The 13,105-nt window shown below is 36.6% G+C and overlaps 1 protein-coding gene across 1 annotated transcript in view; it reads left to right on the top strand.

Annotated features, from left to right (window-relative positions):
* MGAT4D (MGAT4 family member D) overlaps window positions 1-13,105 on the top strand; it is a 51,848-nt gene that overhangs the window by 37,234 nt on the left and 1,509 nt on the right. The window contains exons 9-10 of the mRNA XM_067036905.1: window positions 3,522-3,629; window positions 6,032-6,180. Of these exons, the coding sequence (XP_066893006.1) occupies window positions 3,522-3,629; window positions 6,032-6,180 (257 nt within the window). The remainder of the gene's footprint in view (window positions 1-3,521; window positions 3,630-6,031; window positions 6,181-13,105) is intronic.

The following is a 13,105-nucleotide window of genomic DNA, read 5'->3' as shown; positions in this document are numbered from 1 at the left end:
TATCCTAAATTTTTATGGACACACCTACTAATGAAGTAATGAGAGGTCAAAAATGCAGTGAAAAGTAGAAACAAAGGGACAGAAAGTGAACAAATGAAAAAAAAAAGATAGACATAAATCCAAAGAAGTCAATATTTACATCAAATATAAAATGGCCACAATACACCAATTAAGAGACAGTTCATCAGAATGGATTGAATAACACTGTGCAATTAATTGCTGTCTATACTCAGTTCAAATATAATACTATAGATAGGTTAAAAGTAAAATATCGAAAAAGATATACCATGCAGACACTAATCAAAGGTAGCTTGATTATTATATAGCTTGTGGTAGCTACATTAATATCATAGTAGACTTCAGAGCAAAAAAAAAAAAAAAAAAAAAAAAATTGACCAGGGATCAAGGAAGATACTATATACTGATTAAGAGGGTCAAATCACCAAGGAACATTTAACAGTCCTGAAAGTACATGCATGTAACAACAGAGCCTCACAATACATGAAACAAAATATGACAGAACTGAAAGGAGAAATAGATGGGTCTACAATGATAGTTGGAGACTTTAGCACTCCTCTCTCATTAAGCCGCAGAACTAGTAGGCAGAAAACAGCAAGGTGATAAAAGAACTGAACAATACCATCTACTATCTGGATTTAACTGATATTTGAAAAAACACTACAGTACATCCAACAACAGTAGAAAAGACATTCTTTTAAAATACACTTAGAACAGTCACCAAAATAGACATGTATCATAAAACAAAGCTTAACAAATTGAAATTGAAATTGTGAAAATTATATTCTCTGACAACAGTGGAATCAAGATAGAAATTAATATCAGAAAGATAACTGAAACATCTACAAATACGTGGAAATTAAACAACACTTTTTAAAAACAACACATTTTAGAATAAACCATGGTGAAAGAGGGAGTCTCAAGGAAAATTAGAAAATACTTTGAACTGAATGAAAATGAAAATACAAGGTATCAAAATTTGTGGGATGCAGCTAAAGCACTACTTAAAGAGAAATTTGTAACATGAAATCTTTATCTTAGAAGAGAAGAAAGATCTCACGTTAATAATCTCAGCTTCCACCTTAAGAAACTAGAAAAAGAAGAGCAGAATTAACCCAAATCAAGCAGAGGGAGAAAATAATAACTATAAGAGCAGAAAGCAACAAATCAAAAACGTGAAAGCAGTAGAGAAAATCAATGAAACCAAACGCTGGTTCTTTCAAAAGAGCAATAAAACTGACAAATCTCTAACAAGACCAACAAGGAAAACCCGAAGACATAAATTACCAATATTAAAATGAAAGAATATCATGACATACAATGTATTGATAAATTGGACTTCATCAAAATTAAAACCTTTCATGCTGCAAAATTTACTGTTAAGAGCATGAGGTGCTAGGGAAAAAAATTTGTAAATTCCATATATATGTTTATATGTACATAATTCTAATAAAATATGTACTTTATATGTTAAAAACTTCAAAATGCTGATGAAAGAAATAGGCATATCATGATCATGGATTGGGAGGTCCAACAAAGTAAATATGCGAATGCCCCCCCCAGTTGATCAATGGATTTAACATAATTCCAATCAAAATCCCAGCAGGATTTTCTTTGGTGGATACAGACAAGCTGATTTTAACATTTAACATTTTTAAGAAAAACCAGGGCTTCCCTGGTGGCGCAGTGGTTGAGAGTCCGCCTGCCGATGCAGGGGTCATGGGTTCGTGCCCCGGTCCGGGAGGATCCCGCGTGCCGCGGAGCGGCTGGGCCCGTGAGCCGTGAGCCGTGAGCCGTGGCCGCTGGGCCGGTGCGTCCGGAGCCTATGCTTCGCAGCGGGAGAGGCCACAGCGGTGAGAGGCCCACGTACCGCAAAAAAAAAAAAAAAAAAAAAAAAAAAAAAAAAAAAGGCAAAGATTAGCTAAAATGATTTTGAGAAAGAAGAATGAAATTGGAGGCATCATCACACTACTTGATATTAAATCTTACTATAAAGCTACAGTAATCAAGATGAGTCTTCAGAGGCAAAGGGATAAACATATAGACCCATGGAACAGAATAGTCCAGAAATAGGTCCACAAAAATATGGCCCACTGATATTTGACAAAGGAGCATACCCAATTCAATGGAGAAAGACTTCAACAAATGTGTATTGGATCTGCTAGATATCTATCAATCTATTTAAAAAAAGAATCTCAACCTAAACATCACACCTGATACAAACATTATTTCAAAATAGATCATCTGTCTAAATATAAAACATAAAACTATAAAACATTTAGAAGAAAATATAGGAAAACTGTCTTCAGGACCCAGGACTAGGTGAAGAATTGTTAGACACTAAACACTTGATCCATTTTTTAAAAGTTAGTAAGTTGGACTTCATCAAAATTAAAACATTTTGTGTTGCAAAAGTTACGGTTAAGAAGATGCCACAGACTAGGAAAAGATATTTGTAAATTCCATATACAACAAGGATTCGTGTCCAGAATATATAGAAAATTTTCGAAACTCAACAGCAGGGTAACAACCCAATTGAAAAATAGGCACGAGACTTGAACGGATTCTATCAAGGTGGTTTCTCCCTTATTACCATAAGCAATGAACTCAGCTTTGCCTTGTCAACAGGTTATTTGGTGGGTATTTTGGGGGAGCCAGCATTTGATAATACCCTCCCACTGGAACTTCTATTAAAAGATTTGAAAATATGACCATATTTGCTAAATTTCAACTCCTCAACTAATTTTATCTGACCTTAATTTAGTTTCACATTAACTCTAGATTCTTTAATTACTTTACAGTTATAAAAACAATTCTTTCATATTTCCTACATTAATATTGAGTAGAAATGCATTTAAATAAACTTGCTATTTAAAAATTATTGTGTACATAAATTTGAGATGTATTTTTAGAATTTTCTATGTATACATTAGCTAAAATAATTCTCAGATAGCAATCATAATCATTTCAAATGTTTGTTTTTAACAAGAGTGATTTCACAGGTCATCTTTCTTATTTTTATTTTTAAGGAGATTATCCAAACCTTTTTCCATGCAGTATAATATTGGCTCTTTGTTTTAATCATAACACTTTTTAAGAAGAAATTGAGGAGGGTTAGTTAGGAATTAAAGTGACTGGGGAGAGAATAACGTAGTCTGAGATAAATGGATTGACAGAAAAATACCAAAACTTTATGTTATTGGAATAAAGAGAAAGGAGAGGAAAATTATAGTTGGTACAACAGTAGCCTGATTTCCTAATGAACTAACAAAGTTCATGAAAATACATGTATTTATATCTTAGCTTTTTTGTTCCATTATTCTTATAAAGAAAAAGCTAAGAATTAAATGTTTTGTTTAAATTTTAAAATAGTAATATAGAACTAGGCCAAAAAAAATGAATCAGGCAAAAACTAATATAATAAAAAGTTCTGCCATCAGTAAATGCAATAAAAAGGAGTATTTGGGTTTTTACATAAGATTGTTGTTTCTCTTTTCCTCCAGGAGAAATGTACAGAACGAAATAAGCATATTCGCATTCGATATAAACCTTCTCTTTTCCAGCATGTGGGTATACAGTCATCATTCCCTGGAAAAGAACAATATTTCAAAGTAAGTAATTTGAAATGTAGTTGAGTAATGTACAATGTTTCATGAACTTATAAAATCTTTAGAAAAGGAGTGATGAGAGCATGAGAGAAAATTGTTTGAACACAATTCATCTCATGACAGAACTATTTGTTATGAAGAGCAATCATCTTTACAAGGCCCAAGTTACCTGACATGGTTAGAAAAATCCAGCCTATGAAACCTTCTATGCCTTGTTGTTCCCAGCTGTACAATTCAAATAAGGAGACTAAAAAAAGTTTTGAAAATTATAATAAAATTCACTATTTTGGTCTAATATTCAGAATTATAAAAGAATATTTCAAAAACAAAATGCCTCTATTATTGAATTTAAATGTATCAACATTCTTATTTCAGACCTTTGTTTACCAAATGAACAAAAATTCAGCATTATTGGGTTTTTAATCATTTCTAAGGTTTTCATCATTTTTAAAAGCAATGTTATTTGTAATTGATCTAGCATCTTGGTGGGGTAGAAAAAGCAAGGACTTCAGAGTCATCTAGTTTTTGGGCTTCCCTGGTGGCGCAGCGGTTGAGAATCTGCCTGCCGATGCAGGGGCCACAGGTTCGTGCCCCGCCCCGGGAAGATCCCAACATGCCGCGGAGCGGCTGGGCCCGTAAGCCATGGCCTCTGAGCCTGCGCATCCGGAGCCTGTGCTCCACAACAGGAGAGGCCCAAAACACCTAGTTTTTAGTTGTGGTGACCTATGTACATGATACTGGGCAAGCCCTACCACATTCTTCGGAGCTTTCTTCATCTATAAAATGTGGAGTTTAAATTAAATGAGCCTTAAGATTTCTTCCACCTTTGAAATACTATTGACATCTCTATCCTTCTTAGTTTCTTCACACAACAAAGCAAATGACTCTTTAATCCTCTGTCAGTTGAAATGAGAGAAATGCACATAAACATCATCCCATGATTTCATCCATTGTGTATCACCTGCCCTCTTTCCACCTTTTCTACTCTATCTCTGTGTATTTATTGTATTTCACTCTTTGGGACAGTGCCTCAGAGTGTGAACTCAGTAAACATTAGCTGTTAGCTATCAGGCAAGGTGGAATTCAAGATTAAAAGTGTTTGTCGAACAAGACAAAGTGTCTGGAATAACGAAAACTTAACTGTTATGAATCTTTATGCAAAAAGTAATACCATCAAAATACATAAAATATAGCCACAGGTGATGCAGAAAGAAATTGGTCTATACCATTCTATTTGTTGATGCTATAATAATGGGATTCTTTTTTTCCATTATATTTTTTTGCCAGATAAGATATTTTAACCTTATCATTGTAAATTTGAGACACATTAAGGAGAATGTACATCTAATGACTCATACTTTGATGTTATATTCTTAGCTTTCTTATTTTTTATTCTTCATACAACATAAAACAGAAAAATAGCAATCTATTGATTTGTCAAATGTTATTATATTAAATTATTTTTAAAATTTCTAACAGGATATCTATTATTAGGAATTTCATAATTTTAACACCTTCTTTAAAAATGATCAGAATCATTCTTTGGAAAATATGGCATATCAAGGATTAGACTATTTCTCAACTTTGTTTAGAGTGGATAAGAGATTATATCATTTTAAAAAGTTAGGGCTTCCCTGGTGGCGCAGTGGTTGAGAGTCCGCCTGCCGATGCAGGGGACACGGGTTCATGCCCCGGTCTGGGAAGATCCCACATGCCGTGGAGCGGCTGGGCCCGTGAGCCATGGCCGCTGAGCCTGCGCGTCCGGAGGCCACAACAGTGAGAGGCCCGCGTACCACAAAAAAAAAAAAAAAATCAATAAAAAGTTAAACTTCAATAATAAAGTGGTAAGTATAAAAATTGATATAAATATATAGAAAATTATCAGATATTTATTATGTTATTTTATATCCTTATTGTTTATGTATTTTTAAAATTTTATGCATGTAACTTTCTGATACATTCGCTATACCGTTTCAGAAGGACCAATTTCCTTTTCCCTTTTTATCCTGTACTGTGGATGTACAATGGATTTGGAGACAATAGATCTGAATTTGAAGCCTCATTCTTATCAATAGATGCAAGAATATGGATAAATTGCTAAAACACTATGCTAAATGAAAAAAGCCAGGTGCAGAAGACTATGTACTATACAATTCTATTTATATAAAATTCTAAAATAGGCAGATTCTGATATCTCATGATGATTTTAACTTACATTTCTTTAATGACCAGTGAAGTTGGGCATCTTTTCATGTGCTTTATGTGTTTTTTATATATTTGTATACATATATACATGTTTAATGAAATATATTCTTAGGGTATATATATATATATTTTCTTTTTAATTAAAAAAATTTATTTTGCCATACGTGGGCCTCTCACTGTTGTGGCCTCTCCCGTTGCAGAGCACAGGCTCCGGACGCGCAGGCTCAGCGGCCATGGCTCACGGGCCCAGCCTCCGCGGCATGTGGGATCTTCCCAGACTGGGGCACGAACCCGTGTCCCCTGCATCGGCAGGCGGATTCTCAACCACTGCGTCACCAGGGAAGCCCAGGTATATATTTTTTATGAAATATATATATTTTTATGAAAAGTCTATTCAAATATTTGCCCATTTAAAAAATTGGGTTTTTTCCCTTTTTATTTTTGAATTGTAATAATTCTCTATATAGTCTGACCACAGGTCTCAGCTATGCCTTGCCCTTTCATTTTCTTAACAGTGTCTTTCAGTGAACAAAATTTCAAGGAACAATTTTAATTTTGATAGAGTTCACTCCACTCAAACCTTTACTCCCTCAATACAGTTATATCATTGGTTAGTTCAGTATTCAATGATTTTATAATTATGAGACTATGAATATTATTTACACTAAAACTACATAGTGTAATCTTTCTACTCATCCTTTATACACAACTTCTTTTCTTTCGAGTAAGTTTGCTTTATTTCAATGTACTTATCACTAATTCAGCCTCAGATTCTCAGTGAATTATCGAAATCTTTTCTTGATATATTCGAACATTTAAAAAATCATGAACGACTGTTGAATATTATCAAATGCTTTTCTGCATTTATGTCACTTTCTAATCTTGACAGATCTCTCTCCTGCAGCCTTCTGACCAGTTCTGGCAGATATCTCAGGAACCTCCTGGGGTTTCCTTTGTCTCTTAAGTTGATTCCCCTATTTTCTGGATCCTGATCTAAATACATCATTTACATCATTCGTTTCCTTGTTTGCTTTTGTGAAGCGCACCCACCAGTAATTTCTTGAGAAAGATGGTGTGAGATGTAAGTCTTGGAGAAATAAAACATCTTAAAATGACTTCAGTCTATTACACTTAATTGTTAAATTGGCTGAGCAAACAACTCTAAATTGGAAATGATTCCCCCCATTTTTGAAGGTATTCAAGAGTTCAGCTGTTGAAAAGTAGTTAAAGCCATTCTAATTCCTGTTTCTTTGTATAAGACCAATTTTCCCATCTCTAAACCTTTTTTTTTTTTTTTTTTTTTTTAATGGTTCGTGGGCCTCTCGCTGTTGCAGCCTCTCCCGTTGCAGAGCACAGGCTCCGGACGCGCAGGCTCAGTGGCCGTGGCTCACGGGCCCAGCCGCTCTGCGGCACGTGGGATCTTCCCGGACCGGGGCACGAACCCGCGTCCCCTGCATCGGCAGGCGGACTCTCAGCCACTGCGCCACCAGGGAAGCCCCCATCTCTAAACCTTTAAAAATGTTCTTGTGACTGGGTTCTACAATGTCATGATGATGGTCTGGATCTATTTTTATCTATGGTGCTTGATATTTGGTGGGGCTTTTTAATCTTTAAACTCATGCTTCAATTCTGGAAAATATTCACAAATTACTTTGTTGATGAATTTTCCCCTTTTCTATGCTCTTTTTAAGGAACCCTTTTTCAAATGCTAGATTTCTTGGATTGATGTTCTCTCTTTCATGCTCTCTCCTTCTTATTATCTATCTATTTGCATTACTTTTTGGGAATTTTTCTAAATTTTGTCTTACATTCTTTGTATTACTGCTTCCTTTTTTTTTTTTTTTTTTTTTGCAGGGGAGGGCAGTTTTCATTGGCTGGTTGATTTGGTTGGTTTTTTGGTTTGTTTTGCTTAGTTTTAATTTCTAAGAACGCTTTTTGTTCTCCTAATGTCACTGCCTCTTTTTATAACATTTGGTTGTTATTTTATGATTGAAATAATTCCACTTACCCTCTGAGGATTTTAATAGTTTTTAAAAAGATTTCTTCTTCCTGCATAGTTTCTCTTTCCTCTAAGTTTTTTTTTTTTTAATTGGTTCCTGCTTTTCACGTTAAAGGTTTTCCTCATATATGTAGTGATGGTAGGTTGTCTGTTCAAATGGAGAGAAAGCTGATTAGAGGATGCCGCACATGGCTGGATCTGTCCCTTTCACTGTATGGGGAGGAGTGGCTAGGTTCCTCCCTTGGGCAGTCCCCTATGTTAGTATCTTTAAGTCTTGCTTAAATTGCTAGAGAATCTGGGAGCCGAGTGGGCAAAGATAGATGGAGCTTTCAGTGTTCACTTTGTCAATATTCACTTATTTGTCCTGTTTTTCATTATTATCCCTACCCTGGTTTGAGTCTAGATACCCTCTGTTTTCCTTTTCAGAGAATTATCCTTCCGGAGTGGAGAAAAGATAGTCACCTGGATTCATGAGGCCAGAGAGGGTCTCTAGAGCTTTAAGACAGACTTGCAAGCCATCCTCATAGCTTTGCCCCACATTCACCTCCATTTCTAGCAGTACTGGGGTGTTCTTGCCCTGCAGATTGCTTCTCCGTCTCTCACTGGCAGCTTGAGGTACAGCTGTCTCAGACGTCCTTCATTTTGTTTCCTTTGTCTTCTTTCCCATTCTGTTTGTAATATCATGTGTTTTTATTTTTATTTTTATTTTTGGTTTTTGTGGTACGCGGACCTCTCACTGTTGTGGCCTTTCCCGTTACGGAGCACAGGCTCAGCGGCCATGGCTCATGGGCCCAGCCGCTCCGCGGCATGTGGGATCTTCCCAGACTGGAGCACGAACCCGTGTCCCCTGCATCGGCAGGCGGATTCTCAACCTATCATGTGTTTTTAAATGGCCCTCAATGTTATCATGTTCAATGTGAGTGCAAGAAACAGTGAAGGTAGATACTTGCATCTCATTCACCATCTCATTAGGCAGACTACTAGTTCATTCTTGAACTTTTACTTTTCAGTCTATTTGTTTTTAAACTTCAGAAAGCAAAATTTTCATTTCCAGGACTTCTAGTTGATTCTTTTTATGTGTATGGTATCCTCTCTCTGTGAGAAAAGTAATTACACTTAAACATTAGTACCTTAGTATAAGTGTAACTCGTTATCTGAACTGCTTCCTATACACACTGTCTGTTGTAAATTCTGCATCATTGCCATCCTCCTCTGCATTCTCCTCTGCTTCTCAGGGGAAAACCCGGGAAGTACAGCTCATAGAATGTCTTTACCGAAAAAGTTACACTTTGGATTCTGTGGGCGTGAGATACTCTCATAGACACAGAGGAAGGCTGAGAAGGACAGGAATTGAGGTCACACAAGCTGCCAGGCAGCTGAGATCACTGGTGGCCTCTGGTCTCCAGAGTTCTTCCCCAGATGGCCTACCATTCTGCTGAGACAGCTGAGATCATCTGCCATGGTTTCCTTGAGACCCCTGTACTTCCAGATTTCCTGAAAGTGGCTTCCTGTCCCTTGCTCCCCGATCTTTCTGAGAGTTGAGTTCACCTCTACTTTATTCTTTCTGCAGCAAATCTATTTCTTTATTCAAATTACCTCAAGTGGCTTCTGTTTCCTTGACTCACCTCAGTTTGATTCTGTTGCTTCTTGTGTTTCAAGCTCCCCAAAGTGAAAACTTGTTTCTTACTTGTCTTTCAGACTGTCTGCTATTTAGTCTGTGACTGCTGAATCTGGTTTTTGTAGCCTTCCTGCAGAAAAAGGAAGGGAGAGGGCAAGGGATGGGGCATTCTGCTGTTCAGTGTATGGTAGCTCTTCTTTGGCGTAGGGAAGATCACATTCTTCTTGGGTATTGCTTTTCTTCTCCACATTGCACCCATGCTCACTACTTCTGCCGGGAAACAGTCATGTCTGACGTCTGCTGTTTGGCACAAGCATGGATATTCCAACTGCGGCTCTGCAGTCAACCCCAAAGCCCCTGCCTGTTCCCACTCTTTGAGCTTAGGTCATCCTTAGAGCCGCTTCCATCTGCTTAGTAGCTGGCTCCTGTGCGTTTTGAAATGTGAATTTATTCCCTTCTAATCCAGTCGCGTTCACTTTCCACCTAACACTGCCCTCCGAATGATATCTGTGGGTGGAACTATATTCATACAAAATTACCTTTTCACATTTTAACAGTAAAAAAGGCACATAATATACAACCAAAAGTATGCTTTATTTATACACATATCACTTCACCATGGAAAAGGTGCATTTCCATGAAGGTAACCCTGCACTCTGAGTTTCAGTTAGACTTGCATCATGGTGAAGGGTTTTTCACTTTTTTTAGTGGGACTGAGATCAGCAAAAGCTTGAAGCAAAGATGAGATATGGTAAAGCACGTGTTGAGTTTTCAAGATTGTAATGTTCAAAGATACCCAAACATACTATAGCTCAAAATATGATCGATGCCCAGCTGCTCTGTGGAAATAAAGTAGCTCAGGTATCAAATTGTCCAGGCACCTTCATCCATTATTATCCTGTCAGTCAAGTGTCTTTCTCTTTTCACAGCTCTTTTCTGAATGTTTCCCTTCTTTCGCACAAGAACAAAAAGCAGACCACTACTACCCCTTTTTCCCTCCCAACTTAGGAATTTGAAGTACTTTCAGCATCCTTTAATGAAACCACATTTCCCTATCAAAAACAACTGCAGGGAAATAATGCACTGTCCATTTGCTAAGACTTTAAATATTTAAAATTAGATGTTTCCAAACTGATAAAAGGGTTGCAGAATGGATTATCCCTTCCATCTTCCAAACAGGGCATTTCAAAATGGAATAAAACTCAGTTATATAAGATTCTTAGCTTTGTTTATATTTATCAAGTAATACACATACACATATAGTTAAAAGTTAATAAAAAGAAGAACTCGTAATAAACAGCATCAACCCTCTGCATGTCCCCAGCCCTATCTGACTCACCAGAGGCAACAACATTAATCATTCCTGGTTTAAATTCTTCTAGTAGTTACCTTTATACCGCTAAATAATATGCCTATGCTGCTAATTTTTATTTCTCCACATTATTATTTTTCCTGCAGGATAGATGAATATTTAGCTCAGTTTCTTATTCATTTTTATTGTCTTAGTCTTTTTGGGCTGCTATAACAGAAATACCACAGACTGAGTGGCTTAAACAACAGCAATTTATTTCTCACCATTTTGAAAGCTGGGAAGTCCAGGATCAGGGTGCCAGCATAGAAAATTATGGTGAGGGCTCTCTTCCTGGTTTGCAGATGGCCGTCCTCTGGTTATATTGTCACGTGGCCAAGAGCAGAGAGAGCTCTGGTCCCGTTATCCCCTTAAAAAGGCGCTAATCCCATTCATGAGCATTCCACCCTCATGACCTAATTATCTCCTAAAGGCCCCACTTCCAAATACATTGGGGATTTAAACTTCAAACATACGAATTTGAGTCAGGGTGACACCAATATTTAGTCCAAGGCATATTATCACTTTGATTGTTTTGCCCCCTTTTTTTCTAAGTTTCTTTTCTGAAAGTCTTAATAATCAGGCATTAAACTTACTGAGCCAGTCCTTAATATGTCATAGCTTCTACTTACCATTTTATGTCCCTTGTTTTCCTATGTACTAGGGGGGTTCCTTGACTAACTTTTCTGTCAAATTTTTTAAAAATTTTGTTCTTTTTTTCCTAGCACCTACTTGTTTTGAGGATACAATTTTTCTCAAATCTCTGAATTTATTAGTTAGATCTTTTCAGGACACATTTTTAAGGTTCTCTTCTGCATTCTAAATGAGCGGTGTTTTTCTGTGATCAGATCAATCTGTCTGCTTATTTTGATCTTTTTCTATTATGCTGCATGCTTTCTCAAATATTTGGTGATTCCTGGTTGTCTGGTGGTGATATGGGTAAATTTTATTACCTCTCCCTCACCCCCACTCTGGCCCTGCATTTTTCTTCATATTCCTTTGTAAAATTGAAAGGGATGATGCTTCCTGGGAGTTTTTGGTACATGGGGAGCATTTGTTGGTTTGCAAACTATGTTTTAGAGTATGTGAAAGGCTAGATTGTGATTGTTTTGTGTTGGAGGTTTGGTTGTGTGTGTGTGTGTGTGTGTGTGTGTGTGTGTGTTTTCCTAGTGGTTGGAGAGAAGGGCACCAATATGCCAGAATATAGTGAGCTTTGTTCTGGGGCACCGGTACACACACTGCCTATGCTAGTTGTATCCAGATGGTGCATTCAGCTTTTGTTAAGAAGACTGTGTGTGCACGTTGCCAGTGTTGCCTGGGACATAAGTCCTGGCTGCTCAAGTCTCAGGTTTTGCCCCTGTTCAGCTCCCATCTTCCATCAAATCGTCCATTTCCGTTGTAGCCCTGGTCCTGTGTGTCTGGGTCACAGATTCCTCACCTCTGCTCTGGCAGTCCCCACTCCCCCATCAGATTTCTATGTCTCATGTCATTAATGTCTCCTAGGCTGAGAGCCCCCCTCCATTCTAATATTGTTTGGAGTTACTGCCCTTTCTGTTCATTTACTCTCTTTTCAGTAGAGTCTAGCTGTCCACCACCTTAAACCGAGACTTTGGATATTTTATGTCAATTCTTTTCAACTTTTAATTTTATTAAGTGAAATAAGATTTACATATGTGGCCCCAGAGAGATACATGTCACCCTCTTTTATTTAATCAGGACCAACATAGCAACACTTTTATTGCTGTGTTTTCCTTAATAGTCACTCCTTTAAGTCCTTTAAAATACCTTTATGTAAAATTTGTTCCTTAACCAGTTAAATAATTTCTTACACTTCTCATAAAACTTTCTTTTTTTATAAGATAAATTGTCTATAGTTTATTAAGCAGAAAAATAATTTAGCTTATCTCTATTTATCTAGCTTATAGTTCAAAAATAATAATTTAATAAAATAAAAAATTCATCTTAGTGATGAATTTGCTTAGTTTTACAAATTTTAAAATTTTACCTATGTCTTCAATTTAAATGTTCTTTATCATTTCATGTTCTAAATCTGTAATAAACATAAAGAATTTCAATTAAAACACTAATAACTTCTGAAAACTTAAATAAAATACTTAAAGATTTTCTATTAGTTGATAAGCCAGAGAATAGTGTGTTTTATAATTTGTTAGTGCTTAATCAATCCTACATGAAAAGCCATCTTCCTTTTACTGCAGTGCACTGGGCATAGGGCAAAGTGTCTCAATGTGTTGGAGGGAGGGTTGTCAGATAAACAACAGGACACAGGACGTCCAATTAACTTTGAATTT

The sequence above is a fragment of the Kogia breviceps genome, chromosome 6 (genome assembly GCF_026419965.1).
Source record: "Kogia breviceps isolate mKogBre1 chromosome 6, mKogBre1 haplotype 1, whole genome shotgun sequence".
Lineage (NCBI taxonomy): Eukaryota > Metazoa > Chordata > Mammalia > Artiodactyla > Physeteridae > Kogia > Kogia breviceps.
Note: the sequence above shows the minus strand (reverse complement) of the source record. Positions and strands in the feature narration are given on the sequence as shown.